At 41.1% G+C, this 25,174-nt stretch overlaps 3 protein-coding genes across 6 annotated transcripts; 1 reads left to right on the forward strand and 2 right to left on the reverse strand.

The window, feature by feature from the left end:
* Nucleotides 1–2,555: 2,555 nt before the first annotated feature.
* Nucleotides 2,556–6,239, reverse strand: ccdc51 (coiled-coil domain containing 51). Of its 4 annotated transcripts, none has more exons than XM_085457211.1 (7): nucleotides 6,176–6,239; nucleotides 5,607–5,687; nucleotides 5,326–5,527; nucleotides 5,086–5,223; nucleotides 4,805–4,969; nucleotides 3,851–4,057; nucleotides 2,556–3,255 (listed from the first exon to the last, which is right to left on the reverse strand). In XM_085457211.1, exons 2-7 carry the CDS (start codon nucleotides 5,609–5,611, stop codon nucleotides 2,692–2,694), a joined length of 1,281 nt encoding a protein of 426 aa, XP_085313337.1. In that variant the 5' UTR covers nucleotides 5,612–5,687; nucleotides 6,176–6,239; the 3' UTR covers nucleotides 2,556–2,691. The 4 variants fall into 4 exon arrangements, with proteins under 4 accessions (XP_085313337.1, XP_085313334.1, XP_085313335.1 ...); XM_085457208.1 differs by having other exon boundaries at nucleotides 5,326–5,533; XM_085457209.1 differs by having other exon boundaries at nucleotides 5,326–5,533; nucleotides 6,053–6,213.
* A 58-nt stretch (nucleotides 6,240–6,297) lies between these two features.
* Nucleotides 6,298–9,693, forward strand: tma7 (translation machinery associated 7 homolog). The gene is made up of 4 exons (XM_085457212.1): nucleotides 6,298–6,415; nucleotides 7,270–7,325; nucleotides 7,879–7,966; nucleotides 9,002–9,693. Exons 1-4 carry the CDS (start codon nucleotides 6,400–6,402, stop codon nucleotides 9,034–9,036), a joined length of 195 nt encoding a protein of 64 aa, XP_085313338.1. The 5' UTR covers nucleotides 6,298–6,399; the 3' UTR covers nucleotides 9,037–9,693.
* An 811-nt stretch (nucleotides 9,694–10,504) lies between these two features.
* On the reverse strand, nucleotides 10,505–25,143 carry LOC146709960 (deoxyribonuclease-1-like). Its single transcript, XM_085457968.1, has 10 exons — nucleotides 25,017–25,143; nucleotides 18,881–18,966; nucleotides 17,887–17,975; nucleotides 17,202–17,282; nucleotides 16,764–16,876; nucleotides 14,975–15,087; nucleotides 14,035–14,192; nucleotides 13,683–13,779; nucleotides 12,400–12,472; nucleotides 10,505–12,056 (listed from the first exon to the last, which is right to left on the reverse strand). The coding sequence occupies exons 2-10, from the start codon at nucleotides 18,959–18,961 to the stop codon at nucleotides 11,440–11,442; spliced, it is 1,422 nt and encodes a 473-aa protein (XP_085314094.1). The 5' UTR covers nucleotides 18,962–18,966; nucleotides 25,017–25,143; the 3' UTR covers nucleotides 10,505–11,439.
* Nucleotides 25,144–25,174: the final 31 nt, after the last annotated feature.

The following is a 25,174-nucleotide window of genomic DNA, read 5'->3' on the forward strand; positions in this document are numbered from 1 at the left end:
TTACCCTTCGCCCCGGGGTGGAGGCAAGCAGACCGTCCCAGGCTCCGCAGCAGCAGGGAGGCCAATCGGACAGAATACTTTGTTTCTAAGCCAAAAGTCTTTGCCATGATTAAAATTTTAATCCTTTTCAGCCCAAAATATTTATTGAGCTTCAAAGAGCTTAAAGAACAAGTTTATTTTCCAAATCACCATCAACATTAATCAGTTAATAAAAATGAGTGTGTGTCCTTGTTCTAAATAAAGACCAACACCTGCTGCAGTAGATTTACAAAGAGACGCGCCAAATTTGGACGCGTGAACATGCAAACTTTCCTTGTTTCCACAACACGTGACATGCTTTAGCTACAAGGATTTACTCACAGTCGCTTTCATTTTTAAAAGAGAAAGATAATGCGCACAAACCAGTTCTTCCAAACAAGACTGGGAAAAAACAAACTTTGTTTTTTTTGTCCGTGAAGATTTCATGAACAATGCTTCAGCAGTTAAAGTCACCAGAAGCAACACTGTTAGAATAAATTCAGACCAATAAAAAAGTTTTATTTTGAACTGTGACTCGTGCAAAGGCCAATAATAAAAATATAGAGCTGGTAATGAGCATAGCAGGTTGTCTTTAAGGACTATAAGGTCATTCAGGATAAGCCTCCCCTCCCTTGAATGAGCACAATATGCTGTGCAGCGATAAAAAGCAGCGTAATAGCGGCCTTTCCGACTTGTTCAGCAGACCGGAGAAAGTTGAGAGCAGCGTGCTCCATCAGTGTTAAGCGGCTGCCCCCTACTGGTGACAGAGGGCATTACACATTAAGCCTGAAAGTTTTGTTTCAGTTCTAAAAGCTGATCTGCGACAGATGTATAACTTAGGCTTTTTGTGTGTATAAAATATCTTTCTTCATAAAGAATTTCTATGTTTGCTGTGATGAATGATAACAAACTGAATATATTTGTATTTAGTGTTATTATTCAGACATAAGAGCCATTTAAAGACAGTTTTTCTTTCACGAGTTGTTCAGGTAAACAAAGGAAGACAGACATTCAGTATTAGCCTGCAAATCACTCTCTGCAACAGCAGTTTCTTCATATGGATGTTTAATAAACAAGGATCATCGCTCATTTCAGCACAAATAATCAGCTACATAACAGCCCGACACCAACATGACGGCACACGGGTTCAAGTACTGGAGAGGGTTAAGAGGGTGTTACACTGCAGTGCATAGGTGTGGTTGTTCTCAGGTAAATATTTAGTTTTATCTAAAGAACAAAATATATTTTGAAGTCCATCTCAGTGACTTTTCTCATGTTAATGAAAACACAGTTCTCATTATTGTTCGTTTCTATATTTATCCTCATCTTAAACACAATATTATGTCCCGTGAAATCAAAGATACAGGTTTTCAGATCTAAATCAAAATGAACATGTCTTTCCTTACATACTAAAATTTCAGTTCCCTTCAGTTTTCCGTCCTGCTTTAGCTTGGAGGTGAATGCCAGTGGTGCAATCATGACCTGTGATGTGGTCCCTCTGAGGTTCAGCTGGTCAACTAACTACATCCAAGGCTGACGAGTATAAGGCTGAATCAAGACGCTGAAAACTCACATGGCACTGCAACCACCTGGCCCCACATCTGATTATGTCCCATTTCTACTTCTGTTTGACGGTGTTGACATCTACAAGTCTTGATTTTATTATTTTTGAGCTACTACTTTGTTCTCTGTATGCCGCCTTCTCACAAAGTACAGAAAATCTGAACTCTTGCACGGTAAGATGCATTTTGGCAGTGTTTTCTGATTTATAATTAAAGTATAATGGAAAGATAAGTACATAGGATATATGCACCACAAAAGGTTTGTCAATACCAGCCTTGAAGTTATCATAATTGATAAAGATTTTTTATCTAACTCTGTCTTTGTGGTCCACTCTTACTGCCGTTGTAGCATTATTTTCAGCTACAGCAGGCAGCTGATTTCAGAGGAGAAAGCTCTCAAGTGTATTGACCTCCTTAGTACCAAAGACCACACAGAGACATTTAGAGACCAGCTTTTAAAAGTAGTGGAAAACTTAGCAGCAAAAGACACGAGAGAATGAACATGGGTAAGAAGCAGGAATAATAAGGCCCCATGAATTTGTCTGTATCAGCTAATCAATCAACCCAACTCACCTAAACAATGTGCTGGAGAACTCGAGTCAGACTTACTATAGTTTTGTATCTGTAAAAGTACAGAATATCACACCAGTTAATTTTTTTCCTTCAGAAGTCTACCTTTTACTTATTATTCTTTTATTTAAACCTATAATGCTAAACTATAATAACCCAGACTCAAGTTTCTTGTGGATATTTGTTGAGAAGTCTGATTCAGCGGTTTGTTCAGTTTCGACAACAAACATCATTTTTAGTTGTTGTAATGTGGGATTCTCTTCTAAGCTGCTAAACGTGACATTCACCAACATTTAGTTTATCTGCCAGCTTGAGATCAGTGAATTTTAAATATTTAGAAGCAGTTAAAATAAGTCCTCCGCCTCATTAGTGCAGTAAGCAGCAGAGGTAGATAATAAACCCAAATCAACACCTGCAGCCAGTTTATTAGATAAACCGAGTTCACTGCGGTTTGTAATTTGCACTCATTTGTTCAGATTATTAGTCCCAGTGCCCGATAGTGTTCCCGTACATTTACATATTCAAACTGGAGGTATCGTATCTAACCAGTTCCTCTGAGCAGCAGGTAGACAGCAGAGATGGTGATGGCAGTGGCGGTGTAGGCAAACACTGCATTATAAAGATTGGTGGTCCTGATTTGTTCTCCCAGAGTCCTCTGAGTCTCCTCCAGACTCCTCACCACTGCCTCAGACTCAGCTCTCTCTGGTCTCTCATGTAGCAGCTGACCAGCTTGTGTCTGAAGCTGTGGTTTGGTCTCCAGCAGCTTCCTCACGGTTGACACTTCACTTTCAACTTTCCCAAGCCCTCGTTCCAGTTGTCCCAGTTTTGGTGGCAGGGACTCTAAGAGGGACTCGGTCCTTTTGCTTCCAGTGTGGAGATCTTTTAAGGCTGAAACAGACACAGAGGGCGAGTGTGGGGCTGTGCCTTCTTTGTCCTGGCGAACAGCTCTCCTCTGTGCGAAGGTTTCACTCAGAGCAACTCTGAGACTGTCAATGAGCGTTCGGAGCTCGTCCTGCTGGGAGCGATGGTTTCCAGCCTGGATTTTCAGGGCTTCCTGCAGGCTCTCTGGACCTTTCTGGGCCTCCAGCAGCAGATTCTTCAGCTCCTGCAGAGGAGAAAAGAGAACGTATATGAGCTGAAATAACTGCTGTCTTGGTGAGGATCAGATAAAGGCAAGTGTTAATTACAGATGGGTGACATATTAAAGGAAAAATCTACATTAAGGAGGCTAGTCCAGTCATTTTTCTAACTTAACCTGTTTTTAAGTCCAAAATTGGCCTCATGAAGGCTCTCTTAAAGGAACATGGCAGTAGGTTTTGCATAGCAAACCTTCCAGAAACAGGAACTACAGTGCTATTGGGTATGGGTATAGTTCCTGAGAAAGTCCACCACTTACTCCATTTCACTCGCAGTTTCAACAACGCTTGTCAACTGTTCTCATTCATCTTTTTCATTTTCTTATTTCTTGTTGGCATTTATAACAGTAAAGCTAAAAACATTAATAAAAAAATATGAGACACTTTTCAAAAACAGGTACAAAGCTTCACATTGTTGTTAGTGTTTAGTAAGACCTAGAGTTTAGGGGAGGGTGTTGGAACAGTGCCAGCGCAGTTGCTTCAGGTAAAAAAATAAAAAATAAAAAAATAAAAAAAAGAATCGGTGCACTGAATGAGGTCCCCTAGTGTAGCACCCCTCCTCACCTGCAGGCGGACTCGGTTCACATATGTTGACCCCATGACTCCGATCAGGGCTCCGAGCACCGAGCCAATGATGGACCAGTTCTTGGTGCGTTCTGCTCTCGTCCTCTCCTTCTCGTGGCTTCCTCTAACGGCCACAGAGAATAAAGAAAACTTCTCCCTCTCTGAACCCTCTGCGTTCTCGTACGCTGTCCGGAGGCGGCGCTCCTCCTGCAGTGACAGAGAGGTGGGGTTCAATTCAATCTTCTTATCAGACATCATTAACCTCCTAGGACCTGGCGTCCACATATGTGGACATCACACTTTGGGTTATTTAGACCAAAATACTCAATTTTGCTCTACAAGGGCCTGATATCCACTTACGAGGAAACTATAGAAACTTTAAACGAATGTCTAACGAATGTTAGAAACCAAAATCAGGTAAAAAAATAAAAATAAAAACCTGGTAATTCTTTGTTCTTACATTCATTGGGTCCCAATACGCCAAAATATCAAAGAGTAATTAAAAATGCATGCCATGGAAAAGTTCAGGTCTTAGGAGATTAATGATGTATGATTGTATAATGTGAACTGTGGTTAACTCAAAATAAAAGCACTTCCACTTCCACTACTGACCTCAAACCAACTATAAAACCTAAACCAACAGTTGATGGACCACGTGTTGTTATGGAAGTCTTGACCTCAATTAAAAATAAATAAAAAATTTGTTTTTAAATCCATGCTTAATAGTCTCCAACAAACCAGTGATACCTGCAGTACGGTATTTAATTTTATTTCTTGTCACTCATGGCAGTAAAGTGAATCTCTGTGGTTTTTCGACTGTCTGTGAGATTTTGGTTTGTTTTAAATAAACCATCTGAAAAACAAATTACAACAAAAGCGACATGAAATTTAAGACATTTAATTTTTAATGACTCAAGGACATGGGTTTTGTGTATTTTAATAGCTTCAGCTCACTTGTAGGAGTTTGTGCTCCATTGTGGCCAGTTCCAGGTAGTGTGGCTCCTCCCTTGAGACTCTGTCCAGTCGGTCTCTGATCTCCTTCAGCCTGCCCTGCTGAGCCTCCAGGCTAGCATGAGCCTCACGAACTATCCCTCTGGCCACCATGAATGCTGCCTCAGCCTGGAAAATACAAAGATCTGTCAGAGAACTGTATAACAAGCACCTGACATTCCTTATTCATTATCCACTAAGTCATGTCGGCACAGACTAAACTTGGACGCCGTGTTTTTACTGACCTCAGTGACCTTTGTCTGAGCCTCGCGGACCTCATTCAGCCCCACAAACTCCTCGTACTTCTCCCACCAGTGGTTTACTGTGGCAGTGGCTGCTTGAGCCGACCTCTGACTCCACTGCCGCCCAAACTCACCTGCATGCTTAAAGATAAGAGAAGAGAGAAAAAGGATGACAGTGTTCAAATTTGTTTCATTGTGTTTTGAAGTTCTGTTGTTACCGTAAGAAGAAGATCCTTTTTGTACCTGTAAGACAGTCAAGGCACGCTCCTTCAGAAGCTCTGATCCTTTTTTCCCTTCAGAAGGGGAAGGCTTGTTTGGAGGTGGTGATGGTGATGAACCAGGCTGATGGAGAGCACTGTAGGTTCGTACCTGAGTGAGTTTGCCAGGCAGTGAGTAGCGGGACAGACAGCATGAGCCATGAACCCAGAGATAGATCTGAGCACCTCTGTACCTGACAGAGTAAAGATAACATTAACCAGTTATATTTACAATCACAAATACAGATACAATGCTCACACCAGTACCTCATTGAGCAGAGCAGCAGCAGTACAGGTTAAGAATAGTCAGAGATTGACCGTCACAGCAGCCAACACTGGAACAGGCACCTGGGAGAATAAAGGGAAAACAATTTAATTTGATTAACTGTCAGCTTTATAAGATTTGTGGCATCTCGCATAAGGCAGTCCGCAGGGGGTGTGCTGTTGTAGAAGACAGACCATCTAGTAATATGGAGCTTCTTCAGATAACTTTTAAACCTCCCAGAAATCCTGCTTAGTAGTAGTGGTTATAGGCACGCTTTCAAAGGCAATTCAGGCATAGTGAGAGCTTAGTCTGCCAACAATAAGTCAAACTCGTTCCCGGTGGGTGCAGGACCTCACGAGCACTGCACTTTGTCACAGATTCGGTTCAAAAAAATGTCTGGATATAATTTTAAATATATCAAGAGTACTTTTCCACCAAGGTTACCTACTTCCTAGCTAGCTAGATGTTGCTCCATGTAGCTACCGGCTAGCTGACTTTTCATAAGTTTTAAACTGTTTTGGGACTCTGGTGATACTGTTATGTACACAGCGATATAACAGAGCAAACATACCCGTTTTCTTCAATTATGTCAGCGGACGCATAAGACACGAATTACGTTTCTTTAGGGTAACAGGATTGTAGCATATTGATGTCAAGAATTTTCTTTGAGACAGGCAACAAGCGGTCATTCTATTTCCGGTTCAACGGGGACCTAACAGCGCGGATTAGCGAGAAGTACCAGTTGTCTTCGCAGCAAACTTTCCTTTCATTTAAATTTTATAACAAGCTGTAACCATGTCTGGAAGAGAAGGTGGGAGATTGCTTCATTTGAGATTCGTCTGTAAAATCTGCACATCTTAAAAGATACTGACGATTTTCAGTTTAGCACGTTTATAGTTGGCTAATGCTAGCTGCCGCTAAAGATAACGTTTTCTCTGACCAATCGGCAGTTAAAAATGTGCCATATTACGATTTTTTTCTGTTTTGGGATATACATACGGAAGATAGAAGATATTTTAGGCCATTTTTTTTAAATTATTGGGACTGAATGGACCATTCGGCTTATAAATATTATCTCAGGCAACAGACAATATAAACGAAATCTTTAAAAATTTAAATATATTCCTTCTTCTTTCTTCGAATAACCCGTGGTGGTAACTAACATTTGTATTCGAGGCTCAAGGTTTCGCGGTCATCTGGCTGCCTGTTAAGTTAAAGCAGATTTTAAGGAGTTTAGGTTAATTTTTTTTTCCAAGCAAACAAAAGTCAAGAACGCTGTGTTATTTGAATGACGTAACTTGGATCATATTCCTTCGTATATTTCATTTTTATTCACTGGCTATTGTTTATTAGATATTGTAGATTTAGTTATATTTTATATTTTATTTTCATAACAAGGTAATGAAGATTGTTTAAACTTAGTCAATTTATTTTAAAGAGAAACGTTCAGACATTGTAGTCCATTGTTATAGAATGCAATTTTTTCCCCACTGTTTTTATTAGTATACTTTTACTTTGTGGATCTGTTCTTTAAATACGTTTGCCTAGCTTAGGTTTTCATATTTTGTATCTACTTATTGTGTTATTTATTAATTTACTTTTATAGTTCTGAGTTTCATTTTGCTCTCACGGTATTTATGTATCTATGTAAATTTTATTTCTCAGGAGGTAAAAAGAAACCACTGAAGGCTCCCAAGAAACAGAACAAGGACATGGATGACGTATGTATCTGGCTCTTTCCCCCCCTCACCATAGACTGTGTAAAACATTTAATATCAAGCCTCTAAATCATTTGCATCCCTTTGTAATCAAGATAACATGGATAAGACACATTTACATTGCATCATTGCAATATTTTATACATTTCGTTTTTGTTTATTTTTTAAAGTAAAGCTGTTTTCACAGATAATTTGATATGTAAACTTTGATGTATGGATCATTTCGCTAACCCTTTCTGTTTTTTGTGATCTACTTTGTCATTTAATTCTGCTTTAGTAACCTGTATTAATGCCCATTGAAAATTAGAACTGGTGATAAAAATGTATTCCTTAACTTGTTGATAACAAAATCAAGTCAAATCATTGTTACACAACCCAGTGCGATGTCTTCAGGTGTCAGCTGAGAATCTGATAAATGGAAATCAGATGAAATATTAATTTTTGTTATTTGACTGAAGGGAAGAAATATTCAGAGGTAAATGTCAGCTGTGGTTTGGAATGAGCTGAGCATAAGACAGAAGCGTAGAAAGATTTTAGATTGTATGCGTCTCCGTAGGATGATGTAGCCTTCAAGCAGAAGCAGAAGGACGAACAGAAGGCCCTGGATGCGTTGAAAGCCAAAGCATCAGGAAAAGGACCTTTGAGTAAGAGCTGTGTTTATATTTTTACTTTATTTGTAAAGAACTATGCACAAAAACAAGAAGTGAAGAAATGCACCAGATTTATGTACTCCCGCAACTACTGCTACACTGCTCCGTGATCAGGTGCACACAGGAGTGATAAAATGCAAAATACATACTCAAAGCACAAGTTACAAGTGGAGTAATATAATACATGAATAATACCAATAATACCTGAAAACCTCCAGCCCCAGTCCCACACACAAAAAACAAACCAAGAAAACCCACACACTATAAAACCTTTGTATCTATATCCACCCAACATTCAATCACCAGACCATCCCACGTATATAGAAACAGAAAAAATCCAGATCAGGTTGAATTTATTAATTTTGTTTCATAATGACAAACCTTACATATTTCCAAACATACACATCATGATCATACACACCAGCTGTGGTGTTTCTATAACTGATACGTTACCAGCACACAGTGAGAGTTCAGGAATACAGTGACTTCAGCAAAGTGCTGAGCTGCAGGATTCAGGTGATCTGCCAGTTTCTGTAGCCATTTCAGTTTTCAGGGTTCACTTTTTGCAATTTTCTTATTTCCGTCCATAGACTGCTTTCAGATGTTTGTCAACTTGGTAGCTTAACCTTGCTTAACATTTCTTACCATGGCTACAGTGAAAGCCTCAGGTTAGCCCTGGTGTTTCACTGTACAGCTTGCACTTTCTCTGCAGGTCAGGAAACTGAAACAAACCCCAAACTTGCAGCAAATTTAGTCCAAAGTAGACCTCATGTCTCTCTGATGTTTGTGTCTCCTTTAAAATTCAAATATTTTATACTTTGTTTATGCTATTTTGTTTATGCAGTGATCTCTTCTTTTAAAAAAATAAAGTAAATTTATGTTATTGTTTGAGAAAACCTCTAATTTTAAAGTCTTTCAGTCATCAATATATTTTCAAACTTGAAATCTCACTGGTCACAGTTGTGGCTGCAGTTTTAATTAGATGCTTTCTAACACCCAATCTTTTTGTTTGCTTTCTCTCTCTTTCAGCTGGAGGTGGCATCAAGAAATCTGGGAAGAAGTAAAACCTGAGCTGCTGATTTTTGTTTGATCCTGTTCTCGCTTCCTTCGTCTTTTTGCTGAAAGACTACAGTTTGTTTTGCTCGTTAAAAAATAAACCGCATCAAACTCAAAACCTGCTCGGGTGCTCAACCTTTAGTGGAGTAGTACAGGGAATAAATTTAACGATGTTAGGTTTTCAAGGACAATGGCCCTCCAACTGTGATATTTCACTCATACACACAGATCAGCCACAAATCATTATTGTGTGGAGGCGTTGGCAGTGGATCTCTTTGGGCTCTTTCTGCCCATCGAGCCTGATTAGATTGAGGTCTGGGTATTTTTGGAGGCCAGGCCAACACCTTCATGTTTCTTAAGCAGTTTTTGCTTTGTGTATAGTTCATTGTCCTGCTAGAGGAGGCTGCTGCCATGCACCAATGTTTAGGTAGGCGATGACATCCTGTTCTAATGTTGTGGCTGATCAGCGTATATTGACCAATATCTTTAAATCTAGTTATGAAATGAAATGAAGGCCTGCAGCTTAAGATGTGGAAGGACTGTAAAACTAATGTCCACTGCATTTTGTGTCCATATGAAATTTCTAACCATCACAAACCAGCCCAAGTCCATGAGTTTTGTTATCTTGTAAAGAGGGAGATGCCAATAAAGTTTTTTGTTTTTAATTAATGCTTGTTATTATTTGTTCTTTTTAAAAGAATTTGGTAAGAAATCACTTAAAGCTTAATTATCAAGCTGTGTTTAAAATAACAGTAGTGATGAAGCTTTATTTGAAATGCTATTAAAATGTTTAATCTGTTTCTGGTTTTATTAAATTAAACAACAGCACTTTAGGACTGAAGAGACAACTGAAGTGTTGTAGTTACATACAGATTAAACAAAAAGGCACATACATGCTTGTAGCATTTTTTTTCAACTCAATATTTCTCATTCAGCAATAGAAACTGCTCTCAAAGTATGTATATAAAAGATGTTGCTTCAGTCTGAAAAGTGAAGCCAGTGCAGACATGCCTGGAGACATGTCTAATAGCCAGCAGGGGGTGGCAGAAAGAGTAGTGATTGTATAGGATTATAAAGGAAAGCGCTCACTGCTTTTCCTTTTTGACCTTAGTAAATACTTTAATGAGTTCATGGCCGCAATTGGTAGTTTCAAGTTTCACTGAACACGATATGTTTATTTTGTAAATTATGTTCTCCATTAATGTGAAAAAGCTACGCTAGATCACTCGATTTCATGTTAAGATCTACTGCGTACTTGTGACTTTGGTGAAAGTGGTAGGCAATAGCACTTTGCAAATCAGTGGATGATGTCACAGTGGCACACCTTCCGTCTTTCATCTATACAGTCTTTGAAAGCTACAACCCTGTTTATTAAACCATGAGTTAGACTCTAGCTAACAATTATAAGTAATGCTGAGCCTGAGAACAGATGTGTTAACGCTATTGTATGAAATCACTTTTCCAATATTTCCATCTCCTTTAAAGTAACTCTTATCTTGTGGATTTTGTTGTCCCAATAAATACATAGTATAAATTGTAAAATTGTGATTTTAATATTTATTTCAATTGTGTCGTGTTAAAAGCATAGCTTCACAGTCAGTTTTTTTTAATGGGATATATATACAATTTCATTACAGTAGAAAATTTTAAAATATAACTCTTAAAGGGGACTAAGTGACAAAAACTAAATCCCTGTGATAGGTTTGTAGCATAAACCTATTCGCTGGAACGTTAAGGACAATTTAATTACACAGCAAATTAAGACACGAGTAGGCAAAGTTTTTCATGTTTCTCGTGCACGGGAGAGAACTGGACAAACGCCGCTCCTTCGCTTGACCCCAGTTGCTCTCATCTTCTCCCCCGTAACACTGCTCTTTTATTGAGGTTACATGAATATGCATAGGTGCATTAACATACACACAAAGAGTACTTTGCCTGTGCGTTGTGTAAGTGTGTGTGTGTGGGGGGGTGGGGTCAGAGTATGACCCCATAAACAACTTCCCTAACCCTGCTGGTTTGGAAGTCCAGCAGTTCATCTAAACAAAAGGCACTTAGACTAGAACAGATATAGACAGTTTATCCTACCATAAAACAATAAGAGAAGGTATGACCTCTCCCATGCTCCCAGAATGTGGGTGTGAATGCCAGAACACTGTGGAATGCACACCAAGCCTATGCAGACTGCCAAAGATCACACATCCTATCACTACACAATCGATTATACACCTCTAAGCATATATGGTTAAATATTTCTAAGCATAAATGACAATAAACAATATAAATCTAACACCCTGAATTAGAAAAAGAGTACAGCTCAAATGAGGTCAACCGACAGGGACAGCAGGTTATACTGCTGAACTCGTCCAACCCAAAACAAAAACAAACATAAACAAACAAACGCATCACAAACTTCACATCCTCAAACACAGAAACAACTTAGCCATCTTCCCGTCAATATCATTTTCATCCTCGTCATCATCATCTTCATCCTCATCCTCTTCATCCTCATCATCGTCGTCAGCTGGTTCCACATTCTTGGCGCCTTTGGCTCTGTAGGCAGCCACTTCCATCTCATATTTTTCCTTCAGTTTGGCGTACTTGGCCTCATAGGGGGTCTTTTCTGTGGTACTCATCTTTTTCCACATCTCACCAGACTTCTTGGCGATGTCAGTGATGGAGATCCCCGGGTTATCCGCCTTGATCTTTTCACGGTGTTCAGAGGTGAAGATCAAGAAAGCAGAAGGTGGCTTTTTGGGCGCGCTGGGGTCCTTCTTCTTCTTCTTGCCCTTCTTGGCACCTGCAGGTGGTACATAGGACTTCATCTCCTGGTCATACCGGCGCTTGTCATTCTTGGCCATCTCTTTGAACTTTGCCTTCTCCTCAGGTGACATGGACTTCCATTTTTCTGAGCACAGTTTGGAAACCTCTGTTAATATTACTTCGGCTCCTGGGTGCTTCTTCTTGTGCTCCTTATAGAAGTCCACAACAAAGAATGCGTAGGCGGGGGTTGGTCTTTTCAGCTTTTTGGCTGCAATTAATTTGTTCTAATTAATTAATTTTAAACATGTTTGCATGTATAAATATTTTCTTTGAGCAGAAAGTTCATATCACACTTTGAACATGTCAGGAAAAAACAAATTCTGCATCTAGTTGATTTTGAACTCACTCTCTGAACATGATCTGCATATATTCAACGTAAGCATATCTTTCTAACAAATGTCTAAAACGTGTGTAAGTTTTATTTTTTACATTTTTGGGAAAGATTAAAAAAAACATTTCTTAATAAGAATGAAAAACTGACTTCACAATTTTAACAGGTCTTGTAGTATTATGGTACATAAGCCTTGGATATGCATAAATATCCTGCTTACCGTTTCTTTCATCTGTCTCAACTATGGACTTCAACTCAACCTCCACTGGATAATGGTCACTCACTTTCAGAGCCTGCAAAAGAAACAAAATGTACTGATTAATAGTTTTTGAACAAATATCGAGGTCTAGCTGAATGTCCCCATGAATCAGCGGTTTGTGCATGGGGTATGTTGTCTGGGGTTGCTAGGGTCTTACAAAAGCAAAATGGTGTTGGGTGAGGGGCCAAGAGAGTGTTTCACAAAACCCTATGAGGACACACTCAAGGGACCAGTTTACCCTCCTGGGACAAGGTTAGGTCTGGGGTGAGAGCTTGATGCTGTGCACCTGGTGTGCAGGTTCAGCCTGAAGAGGCAAAACCTAATGACAGTGACATGATCCTGGGCCATGTTGGCCCAGCATTCTTAGTTTTCATGTGTTTTGGGTTTTGTTCTTTATGTATGCCGTGGTTTCTAGGTTGTTCTGTTAAGATGTTCCTTATTTGATTACCCCCCGTGTGCCCCTCTGTGTATCTGTGAGCCCTCGTTTCCCCTCCTTGTGTTTTATTCCATGTTTTCCCCAGCCTGTTATGTCTGTGCTCTCCTCAGGCTGTCTCTCTTTTCTCTCCAGCAATAAAGCTGTGTTTTTGAGTTCATTCCTGCCTCCGTGAGCTTGCGTTTGGGTCCTCATCCTGCCTGCACACAGCCGCAAACATGACAGACAGTATGGAAAGTATCCATACTGTCATAATGACAGTATGGATACTTTCCATACTGCAGTGGTTTACATTTTCAAAGACAATGAGCTGACAGGCCAAGGGTAGAGTCTTTGTCAAACCCAGGTCATAGAGTTACCAAGGACACTTGAAAAGAGTGACTGTAACACTGTTAATAATTTACCCTAAAGTTTTGTTTGTAAGAATAAAGGTCCGACGTCACTGAACTCTCTCTTTTTTTCTCCCCCTATAAAGACAAGTTGAAAGCTTGCTGATTTTCAACATATTTGTGGCCATTGATTGACGGCCTCTTAGGAATTTTAATTAAAGCCATAACACCATACCGCAGCTGTACTTTGGTACCGTCTTTAAGCAACCATGCCAGCTTTTACACACCGAGTTCTGTTTTTCATGTCCAGCTATTTCAGTGATCTTTAAACAGACTGAGTGATGTGACAAAAACACAATTATCTGCCTTATAATTTAGTGTCTAAAACCCTTCTGACTAATCATATTCTACGTGTGATATTGCAAATGAGGCAGAGAATATAAGAGTAATTCATTTGGTGAAAACCATTAATCAAAACAGACCTGCTCATCATCGAGATTAAACTCCTCCTTGAAGTTGAAGGCTTTTGCAGATTCTGGTTCCACAGCATTAAGCATGTCATCTCCATAGACCACGATCCTTAACACAGATAGGGAAAAAGGCTTATTTTAAAAACCCATAATACCAAATTTAAATACATAATTAGAAAAAAGCAAGAACATTTAGCACCACTCCATTTTAATGTGGCAAAACAAAAGAATCTACTCCTCCTTATTTCAGATAATTTGAAGAAACAGCGTGATGTGTTTATTTTCTTGCTGACGAACAGATCGATACCAGTCTCACGTCTGTCGATTCAAAATAAAGCTGCAGCCAGCACCTGCTATGCATTACCTGTCATAGGTGTTGGTGTTCTTGGTGCTTGTTGTAGTGTCGACGTTATCTCCAATCAGCCAGTGGAAGTTCTTGTCTTCACGAATGCGAATGGTCTTCATGTCACGGTTGGAAACGTACGAGCCGTCTGCATTGAAGTCACCCAAGATCATAATGTTCTGCAGCACAGACATGAAATATTTGCATTTGAGTGTTTTGCTTTAACTCCTCAATATATATTTGTTTTGTTTTCCCAGTTTAGTGGTTGGATTGGTTCATACGCCTTTTACTACACATCCATCCATCCATCCATCCATCCATCTTCATCCGCTTTGTCCGGGGCCGGGTCGCGGGGGCAGCAGCCTAAGCAAAGAGGCCCAGACCTCCCTCTCCCCAGCCACCTCCTCCAGCTTATCCGGGGGAATACCAAGGCGTTCCCAGGCCAGCCGAGAGATATAATCTCTCCAGCGTGTCCTGGGTCTGCCCCGGGGCCTCCTCCCGGTGGGACATGCCTGGAACACCTCACCCAGGAGGCGCCCAGGGGGCATCCTTGTCAGATGCCCGAACCACCTCAGCTGGCTCCTTTCGATGTGGAGCAGCAGCTGCTCTACTCTGAGCCCCTCCCGGATGGCCGAACTTCTCACCCTATCTCTAAGGGAGAGGCCAGCCACCCTTCGGAGGAAGCTCATTTCTGCCGCTTGTATCCGCGATCTCGTTCTTTCGGTCACTACCCACAGCTCGTGGCCATAGGTGAGGATAGGGACGTAGATCGACCGGTAAATTGAGAGCTTCGCTTTTACACTCAGCTCCCTCTTCACCACGACGGACCGGTGCAGCGTCCGCATTACTACACAACTCTGTCAAAATCTACAAATTTTCACGAAAGTATGAATCCCTGCTTTCTCTGTTGTGCAACCAACCCAAGCTACAAAGCTTTAGACACTCTCTAACTTCTCCTTACATCAGTTTTCCATTTCGTCTTAATAATCTTGATGACATCGTATAGTTCATCGAGCTCCTCCACAGAGTCCGTTGGTTTGGTGTGAACTGGGATCATAACCAGGTCCTCCACAACTACAGCGAGAACACAAATACACACAGTTTACATCCATGACTCAGTAAAAGGGCTAGATGTTACAGTCCCTGATAATGCATTGCTTTAAATGGAGAGACTCTTGAGGGATCTCTGTTATGAGGAAAGGCAGCCCAGAAACTTTACCAGCAGCAAACATCGTTGTGTGCCTCAACTTTCGGTCTTTTACCCAGGCTAATCTGCCATTTTTTCTTCCTTGGTTAGGTTTAGGAATTAGAGATCTGATCTAGATTATCATATTAAAATTTGGGACACATTGTCAATTGTGGACCTTGGATTCATCGGGTGTTTTGGCCATTATCACTAAACACCCTCATCCAAGGAGGCCCTGCCAGGGTTGATCAGGCCCTGGAGTGTGTCACTGGTTTATGTTATTTCTCTTCTTTCTTCTGTTTAGTTTTCTACAGTTTATTTTCTGTCTATTCACTGCAACTGAGAAATAATACTTACCTCTTTAGCATTTATGGAGCCTCACTTCTTCAAAGGGATAGAAAAGGTGATAGAGAGAAGTAAGACAAGAGGGACAAGATAGGAGAGAGCAGAGAAGAGAGCTGGAAGGGGGGCTGGGGCTGGCTTTCCACACCTCCCCGCTGGATTGGGCTGTACGCTCTACCTCCCCACTGCCTCCCAGAAAAGGGAAGAAGAGCAGAGGGGAGAAGAGGAGAATATTTATTTTCTCTCGCAGTTAGCTGACTGCCTTAACTGCCCAAGTGATGTCAGCCCTTTTTAGGCATAGCCAGTGACTGGTCCTCTCAGCAGTGTCCTCTGATCCCAATCTCTCTAAGCAGTTTGGCTGTTGTACTGGCAACACAGCCCCTGCACCCCACTTCCACCTGGTGCACCTTGATCTTCCAGCCTGTGTCCTCTGCCTCAACTGCCAAGTTGGCATAGCGCAGCTTCTTCCGCTCAAATGCTTCCTCAATTGCTTCCTCCCATGGTACCGTCAGCTCAATGATGTACGCATGTTTTTGAGAGTTAGACCAAAGGACGAGGTCTGGTCGCAGAGTAGTTGTTACGATCTCTGTGGTAAAAATTAGCCTCTGATCCAAGTCCACTTGCATCTGCCAATCCCTGGCAGCCTTCAGCAGGCCCAGGTCCTGGGCTGAGGGGCTTGTCCTCGGCTTGTCTCCCTCCCGGACAAATGTTGATGAAAACTGATGCTCCTCTTGGTTCGTGAAAGGTTGAGCGTTGATGGATTTCCTTTTGCACTCAACTTTCTCGGCTAGACACCTGAGGACCTGGTTGTGAATTTGTGCTTGAGTGTATCTGGGACTGTACACAGGGGGCAGGACTACATTCAAGTCTTACTGATTATTTACATTAGTGTAAATTAGTTCAAATTATTGATTGCCTTTTAATAACATTTATGAAATAATTATATATTACTTAATTACCCTAAAGTTAAAACCAGCTGATTTTCTCTCCATACAAATACACACTTCCCCATAATGTGTAAACAGATTTAGATTATCACAGCTTTAAAAAAAAAAACCTGGACCAGAGACTCATCTGTACATCCAGGTTACATAAAGGTGCAGCCAACAGGAAGGCCACAGAAGACATAGTATCAGCTTTAAAGTGAGCTGTTACACTGATTACACACAAGCTTAACTCCCTGTTGATCCTTGCATTTGTTTCCATGACAAACATATCCTACCTGTATTGCTGCATCTTAATTTCAGGATGTAGGGGTCTCTGTTAATAACATCTTTTCCTGTTGTTGCCTCTTCATTAAACTGCTCATGGTTCACCAACGTAACCACATCACTTCTACACACACACACACACACACACACACACACACACACACACACACACACACACACACACACACACACACACACACACACACAGTGTGGATGTTAATAATATAGTCATCTCAACTCTGGCTCTGAGCAATGAAGCACTGTCCACCTGCTTCCGTTTGCATGGACAAGCCAATCTGAAGAAAGTTTGCTTAAAGCAAGAGGGCTTTAAGGAGCACTGCACCAAGGCCCGGCAGAACTGTGAAGCATGCAAAGCTGCTCTAGTGAGTTCAAGAATAAAAATTTGAAGCTGCAAATGAACAGGATGTGTGTTGTCAGTAAACTCTCACTTGTAGATGAACATGAACTGCTCCTTGTAGCGTGTACTGCCCAGACGATCACTGATGTTATAGGTGTATCCCTCGTGGACTCTGAGAAGATATAAGTTGAGAGAAATTTTGTATAATTCTTTAATTTTGGTCCATTAAATCATGTTATGTCCTCTGATTCTCTGAAAAGAATTGGTTCAGGATGAATGTGTAACGCTTTAGTGAAACATTACCTTTTCATTTAACACAAAAAGCAGGTCAAAGTTGAATTTTTTACATTCATTCAAACTTTATTTCCAAATTACAGTTTGCCTGACAATAAGATGAACATGACCAACAACATAAATTGTTAACATCAGCAGTTTTTAGTGTTGTCATTACAGCTGTCACGCTATCAGACTTTAATACATGATTATTGAAGCCGAAAGAATTCCTGATAATAATATTATTGCATAATACTATTATACAGATGCTGCCAATAAGTGTGCTATTTAAAAAAGGAAATGTACCATTGTGTTTATAATACACAAATAACTTCAGAAGTAACTGTGTAAATATTCTTTAATGTAATAATCCTTAAAAATCGTAATCATTTTTGGTTACCATGAGAAAATTGTTATTCTTTGGGCCACCATCATCATGCTTAAACACGAGCACCCTAAATGATAATAACAGCGATGATGCTGGAAACAAAGCATTTCCTTACTTGTTGAGTTCTTTCATGAAGATTTCTATGGACTCTCCGCTGGTGTCCACCACCTCCAGGATCAGAATGATGTCATATCGAGACACAATCTTTGAAACAGAGAGAAAAAAAAAGCTGAACTGATCAGATGCGTTACTACCTTAAAGATAATTGTTCAGTTAAGATTTAGCTCTTCCAGATATGTAAAATATAAACTGACATTTTTCTATGTTTTAAAAAAAAAATACTTATGTAAATATTCTGAGTTGCAACAATAAAGCTGAAGAGGTATCAAAAAAAGACAGAGATGGGAACAATCAGAGAAATGCTGAGTGACTTAAATTGTGTGGTTATAGAGGTAATGGTGGTTCTGTGAATGAAGGGCAAGCTGCCACTGAGCGTGGTTACTTGAAGGGACAACAGGCCAGTGGATCCACGTTTAAATTAACACACCCTGATTGTGTGTTTGCTATTGTGGTTCCTAAACAGCCGACACTCAGGGCGGCTGACCTGTACAGTGGCTTGTTGACTAAATATGAAACAGATCTAATACAATAACAATAATAAAACATGGGTTTAAGCAAAGAATTGGAAATGTAACCTCATCACCAGAATAAAAGTAAAGTAAAAACCAGTGATTCAATGATACAGCAAGAAACCACAAGTCAAAATACAACTTACTCCATGTATTTCAGTATATTTTCAGATGCATATATAGGATTACATTTTTACTTAAACAGTGAGTCCTGATACTTATTTTACCACTTTGCAACTCAGCTATTTAATAGAAAGTTTTTATATAATACTTAATTACTTAAATACTTAATAATTGGTAGGAGGGCTGGACTACTTTTCTACATTGTTATCGCCCTCTGTCTTCTTTCCGTGACAAAAAGGCAAAGCTTACTATTTTGTCACATGATCAGACATTTTAATGAAAGCAGGAGCCAGACCTGCAGGTCATTTACAGTTTTGTAAGGTGAAAGTATGTGTGGGCTTTTATACTGGTTATTACCTTAGTCAGGATTTCGAGGACATCAGGGTCTGACACTTTCTTCTTTCCAAACTTCTTAATGTTAAAAGATGCTATTTTCATGATGGCTGCAAAAAGAGGACAAGCATAGCAATCAGAATTATTGTCTGAAGGCCAAGAAAAATTCCCAACAGATATTCCCATTTTTCCAAGTGGACCATTATTGCTTTTGCCATACTGGTCCACTTGATTGTCATAGTTTATTCGATCTACCCGAGCACCCAGCCCCGGACACTGAGAACCACCAACGGGTGGGAGCATCAGCCACTTGCAGCGAGCGTAGTTGGGGAAGATAGGCATTGTATAGGAATTTCTTTTACTTATGTATTAATCACATTATTTTATCGTATAATGCCTTGATGCCACTGGATTTTAACATATCTCACACTCATACAGTAAGATAAATGGTGGGGTCTAGTAAGGACGTTGGGGGAAGCAGACAGCTCCACAGAAAGAAACCTTTGTCTCTTTGAGGACTCTGGGAGGAAGCAAGGGAGTGTGAAACAGCTGTGTACTGCCTTTTGTTCCTGAAGAAGGTATTTAACTGGGAACCATGTTAGGCTCAGTTATACTCATCCAACATGGAGGCACACAGAACTAAACACTGCACACACACTCATACCACCATCATCCCTGTGCCCAAGAACAGCAAACCCTCATCCCTGAACGATTACCGGCCAGTTGCACTGACCTCGGTAGTAATGAAGGTGTTTGAGAGGCTGCTGAAGAACATCATCTCCTCCTCCATCCCAGACACCACAGATCTGCTGCAGTTCGCCTACAGATCCAACAGATCCACAGAGGATGCCATCGCCCACGTCCTACACACCACTCTCAGCCATGTGGACAAGAAACAGGGTAACTATGTGCGAATGCTGTTTGTTGATTACAGTTCAGCGTTTAACACAATAGTGCCCTGCAGACTGTTCACAAAGCTGAGGGATCTGGGACTTAACAGCCGTCTGTGTGCATGGGTGTTGGACTTCCTCACTGGCAGAACTCAGGTGGTGAGGGTGGGCAGGTGCTTCTCCAACAGCATCACCATCAACACAGGAGCACCTCAGGGATGTGTCCTCTCGCCACTGCTCTACTCCCTCTACACTTCAGACTGTGTGGCCACCCATGGCTCCAACACCATTGTGAAGTTTGCTGACGACACAGTGGTGTTGGGTGCCATCTCCAACAACGATGAGACGGCCTACATGGATGAAGTGAAGAATCTGGCATCGTGGTGCCAGGACAACCACCTCCAGCTGAACGTCGGCAAGACCAAGGAGCTGGTGGTGGACTTCAGAAGGGGTCAGCACAGAGACTACAAGCCCATTATCATCAATGGAGCTCCAGTGGAGAGGGTGCAGTCCTTCAAGTATCTTGGTGTCCACATCTCCTCAGACCTGACATGGGCTGCCCACATTCAGGTCCAGACCAAAAAGGCTAGGCAGCGCCTGTATCACCTACGACAACTGAAGAAGTTCAGGGTCTCTCCAAAGATCCTCAGGATTTTCTATACAGGCGCTGTGGAGAGCATCCTCACACAGAACATGACATCGTGGTTTGGGAACAGCTGTGTGAAGGACCAAAAAGCTCTCCAGAGAGTGATCCATACAGCAGAACGCTGCTGCAGGATTGCTCTCCCCCCGCTTCAGGACACCTACACCAGGAGATGCCGGACTAGAGCAGCGCAGATACTGAAGGACCCGTCCCATCCTGGCAACAAACTGTTCCAACTTCTGCAATCTGGTAGAAGGTTCCGCATCTTCCGGGCAAGGACAGAGAGACTCAAGAGGAGCTTCTATCCCCAAGCCATCCGTGCCCTAAACACACACACCCGCCCTCTCACATCATCTATAATTGACTGAGTCAGGACTCTTCCAGACACTAAACCAAGGCACAATGTACATTTCAATTCCTTTAATTTTAAATATGTTTATATTGTCTATCCTGTAAAATAGTCAGATGTCTATTCACATTAATGTGCAGAATTCACCTGCTTGCTGCTACTGCTGCACATTCACCAATGATGCCCCCAAGGGTGGTGGAGAATGACCGAGCTAAGATCCTGTGGGACTTCCAGATACAGACGGACAAAATGGTGGTGGCTAACCAACCGGACATAGTGGTGGTAGACAAACAGAAGAAGACGGCCGTAGTGATCGATGTAGCGGTTCCGAATGACAGCAATATCAGGAAGAAGGAACACGAGAAGCTGGAGAAATACCAAGGGCTCAGAGAAGAGCTCGAGAGGATGTGGAGGGTGAAGGTAACGGTGGTCCCCGTGGTAATCGGAGCACTAGGTGCGGTGACTCCCAAGCTAGGCGAGTGGCTCCAGCAGATCCCGGGAAAAACATCGGAGATCTCTGTCCAGAAGAGCGCAGTCCTGGGAACAGCTAAGATACTGCGCAGGACCCTCAAGCTCCCAGGCCTCTGGTAGAGGACCCGAGCTTGAAGGATAAACCGCCCGCAGGGGCGTGCTGGGTGTTTTTTTTATATATATATATATATATATATATATATATATATATATATATATAATGTTTTTCCTCTACACCCCCCCCCCCCCCCCCCAAATTTTTTGCACGTCGAGGAGCGTGTCAGGCTACATTTCACTGTGTGTTATACTTGTATAACTATGCATGTGACAAATAAAGAACCTTGAACCTTGAACCTTGAACCATACTCCCCAAAAATACTCTGTACCCCAAGGTCCAGGGACCCCCAGAAGAGCAATCCACCCCCAGACCCAGGAAATGGTTCCATTTACTCTGGGGTGGACACAAGCAGACTGCCCCCAGTCCTGCAGCAGCAGGAAGGCCCAACAGCCCAGACCCCAACCAGACGGCCAGCTCCTTCTCCCGCACCCTGCCCCAAAAGGCGCACAGAGAATGGGGTTATGAAGACCCCATACAAGGGCCATGGTACCAATGACCCTCTGTCAGATAGCAGCTGGCCTCAGCACGGCCCCTCCTGAGAACCCTCAATGTCTACATGTATTTAAAATTGAGAGGTGGGCACCTGCACCAGAGGTGAGGCTGAATAAACCCACTCTGGGCAGCTTTCCCAATCGGCTGAGGCCTTCATGAAACACTACAAAGTTCATATTTTCTGCAAATAACCCATGTTTTTTCCCCACGGGACAATTTAAATGTTTGATAGTTGTTTGAATTGTACAACAGGTGTATTCACCTTTATGGAGAAACTAAAAGGATGGACATAAATACATAAAATAATTAATGAAATCAAGTATGAAAGATTAACCTGAAATAAGTAAAAGAAAATCTTGTTCAGACTCCAAAATACATGAATACATTTTAACCTGTTTTTAAATTAGTGTTTGATTAAATCAGATGATTTTTTTCTGTGTTTATTTTTATTTTTAGTCGAAATGTATCTTTTGATTTTAATTTTTCTATTGCATTTGTTTTTCTTATTTGAGGACCTTTTTAAACAACATTAAACATTTTGGAGTTTTTTTTTTTTTTTGCTGCTGCTGACGTATTTTAACAAATCAGTAAGCTCTTCTCAAAATCCTCCCCACTGAGATCCCTCACATTAGTGTGAGGAACGAAGACAGGAAACCTGTTCTAACAGGTTCAGTCTCCGTCTTTACAGCACTGCTTTCCAAAGCCCCGTCTCCGTTGAGCTGAGTCTATACCTGCAGCTTTACATCAATACTGCACCTTTAATACTCTATCAGTGACTCATATACACTTTTTCCTAACCCACGTACCAGCCAACAAATGTAAAAGGAAATTAAAGGGTTTACTAGAAGTCAAAACACAGTGGGTGTGACACTGACTCCATGCAGCAGTTGTGAGTCTCCAGTGATGCCTTTTCCTGCCAGATATGCTCCTTATAGAAGCAGCTTCTTCAGTTTAACCATCAGCTGTAGGGAGTTTTAATCATTAGAATTAAAGGATCTAAGCCGTCATATATGGTTTTAAATAAAGACTTCAGGTCATGTACAAAGAATGTTTACGACCTAAACACTTTCTACCCTTTCATCAACATGACATTAATCAGAGATGATACTCCTAATATGCTCAAACCTTCCATTTGCAAGGTACAGCCAATCAGAAGAGAAGTTGAAATAAGTTGATTCAGACAGGGGATGAACAGAGCAGCACCGAGGCTTAGCACAAAATAAATATGGATTATTTTTAACTGAATCATGCAAAGCTACACATACAAGAAGTAGTTGATGCGTCAGCTCAACAACAGTCTAGAGAATCATCTGTACTGTGACTGATACTTGCACCTGACATTTACTGTGCTTGTTGTGTCTTTTTAACTACATTTATTAAACTATGCCTAATATGTGTTTCCTCATTCAATTTATATAACTATTTTGATTTTTAACTTTGTTACTGTAGTGTTTCTTTCACTTTGGTTTGTTCCATTTATAAATCTATTCTGACAAAGGCTGCATTCAGTTTTTCTTTTGGTATAAACGTAATACTTTAAGTACACAAGGACAAGTTAGAAAACCTCTAAGTAAAAAAAAAAAGTTAGGTATGTAAGAACAGAAAAAAATGAGGCAGGTGTCTTGTTGTGATAGGGTGAGGTGCTCATCCTTTCAGGACTGCCTCTGAGCAGAGTTGGTTTTGGGTACTCGACTAGCCTGCACGCCTCCTAGATGTTTTGGGCATGTCCAAGTGGAGCAGACTGAGGACACGCTCTGCAGAATACATCAGCTGACTTGGGGAATCCTTCGAAACGCTGGAGTGTGTGGCGGGGAGAAGGAGATCTGGAGAGGCTCAGACTCAGCTAATGGTGGAAAACTAATAAACAAAATAAAGAATGAACAGTTGTTCACAGGCCTGGGTATGAGTCCACACACATCAAGGTGGATATTAACTGTCAGTGTTCCCGCCCTGGCGCCACTTATTGTTTCCAAGTTGTGGTTTAACCAAGCACAAAAAAATGTTGTCGGACTGGTTTGCTTTTGTGCTCCTATTTAGACACCCGATCAGAAGAGATTGCAGCTGATAACAGCTGCAACAAAGCAAGCAACCTCAATCCTGATGATGTTTTGGTAAAAACTGGGAGAAGGTCAGGGGTTCGAATCCACTGAACGCCTACCCTGAGGCACCCATGAGCAACGTACCGTCCCTACACACTGCTCCCCAGGCACTGCATTGGTGGCTGCCCACTGCCTCACTGTGTGAATGGGTTAAATGCATTTTTCCACCCAGCAGTGGTGGTAAACTCAAAACAAGACGCAAAAAGAAACTATATCAAAATGGACCATGGACCATGACAGAAAGACCAGCACTCATTTCCTGTTTCAGACACCTGCTCAATGATGACGAAGGTGCACTAACGCCAACAAAGTATTAACTGCAACCCAAATAATCTCCTCTCCTTAAACTTGTCCAGGTTTTTTCCTACTAACCTAAAGGAGCACTTACCAAATCTTTTTTTGCTGTAATACGTCAGTTAGAGGGCAGGTTCAAATGTGTTCTTGGGTCATTTCGTTTGGAGACTTGTCGGTGGTTTGCACCAATCATGTGTGGTTCTCCCTCTGGCTGCATGGATTTTTATTAGGTACTCTGGCTTACTTCCTTCCTCCCTAAGAAATTCATTCTAAATTAGCCATGTGAATGTGACTGTGAGTGATTATCTGCCTCTTTGTGTTGGCCCTGTGATTACAACCAAGCCAGAGCATACCCTGCCTCTTTTCCCACAATCCTGAATTTGATAAGTAAATTTAATCAAATGGATTTGTATATTTATATTTTTACTGCTCTGTGTAAGTTCACACTGAGATATTTATAATTCCTGCTGGACTCCTTTGTTTTTTTCTTTACTTGACTTTGACATTTGTTTTTCTTGCACTTTTACCTTAATTTCCTACATCTTGGCCTCTTTCATGAGCCACAGTTTGTTCCACCTCTATTTAACATTGTTCATTAAAAGCTTTCATTAAAAAACAAAAAACAAAAGAACAAAAACAGTTATGTATTCATAATAGCAGAAGGAGTCATTGTACTTTGGTAGCCTTTAAAAGGATTGCCATGGAAAAACAAGACAAAACATGGTAATGACAAGGTAAAGGAATCAGGTTTGAATTTGCAAGACAGAGCTCATCCTATTACTCTACCATGACATATTTGCTTACATTATGTGGCAGTCTCCAAGCAGTGTGACAGGCTCCTTTAAGTGAAACCCACTGATGGGTGGGCGAAGCTCCACCTCTAACCGCAGGACCAAAAAACACAGGAAATGTATTTCTCTCAGCTATTGTTCACTGGAAGAGAGGCTCCAACTGAGAGGAAA

This window comes from Copadichromis virginalis, linkage group LG5 (assembly GCF_057382275.1).
Source record: "Copadichromis virginalis isolate Kocher_CV1m ecotype Utaka linkage group LG5, C_Virginalis_male_GT1.1, whole genome shotgun sequence".
NCBI classification, from domain to species: domain Eukaryota; kingdom Metazoa; phylum Chordata; class Actinopteri; order Cichliformes; family Cichlidae; genus Copadichromis; species Copadichromis virginalis.

Excerpts from the sequence above, each read along its gene's own strand:
- ccdc51 (XM_085457208.1), bottom strand. Across the intron at positions 5,224-5,325 it reads GTGCCTTGACTGTCTTACAG|CATGCAGGTGAGTTTGGGCG; the intron begins GTACAAAAAGGA and ends CTTATCTTTAAG. Across the intron at positions 3,256-3,850 it reads TGAACCGAGTCCGCCTGCAG|GAGCTGAAGAATCTGCTGCT; the intron begins GTGAGGAGGGGT and ends TCTCCTCTGCAG.
- tma7 (XM_085457212.1), top strand. Across the intron at positions 7,326-7,878 it reads AGAACAAGGACATGGATGAC|GATGATGTAGCCTTCAAGCA; the intron begins GTATGTATCTGG and ends GCGTCTCCGTAG. Across the intron at positions 7,967-9,001 it reads ATCAGGAAAAGGACCTTTGA|CTGGAGGTGGCATCAAGAAA; the intron begins GTAAGAGCTGTG and ends TCTCTCTTTCAG.
- LOC146709960 (XM_085457968.1), bottom strand. The coding sequence starts at position 18,961 with ATGAAAATAGCATCTTTTAACATTAAGAAGTTTGGAAAGAAGAAAGTG. Across the intron at positions 15,088-16,763 it reads ATTAAGATGCAGCAATACAG|TTGTGGAGGACCTGGTTATG; the intron begins GTAGGATATGTT and ends TTCTCGCTGTAG. Across the intron at positions 12,057-12,399 it reads TGAGACAGATGAAAGAAACG|CCAAAAAGCTGAAAAGACCA; the intron begins GTAAGCAGGATA and ends AATTAATTGCAG.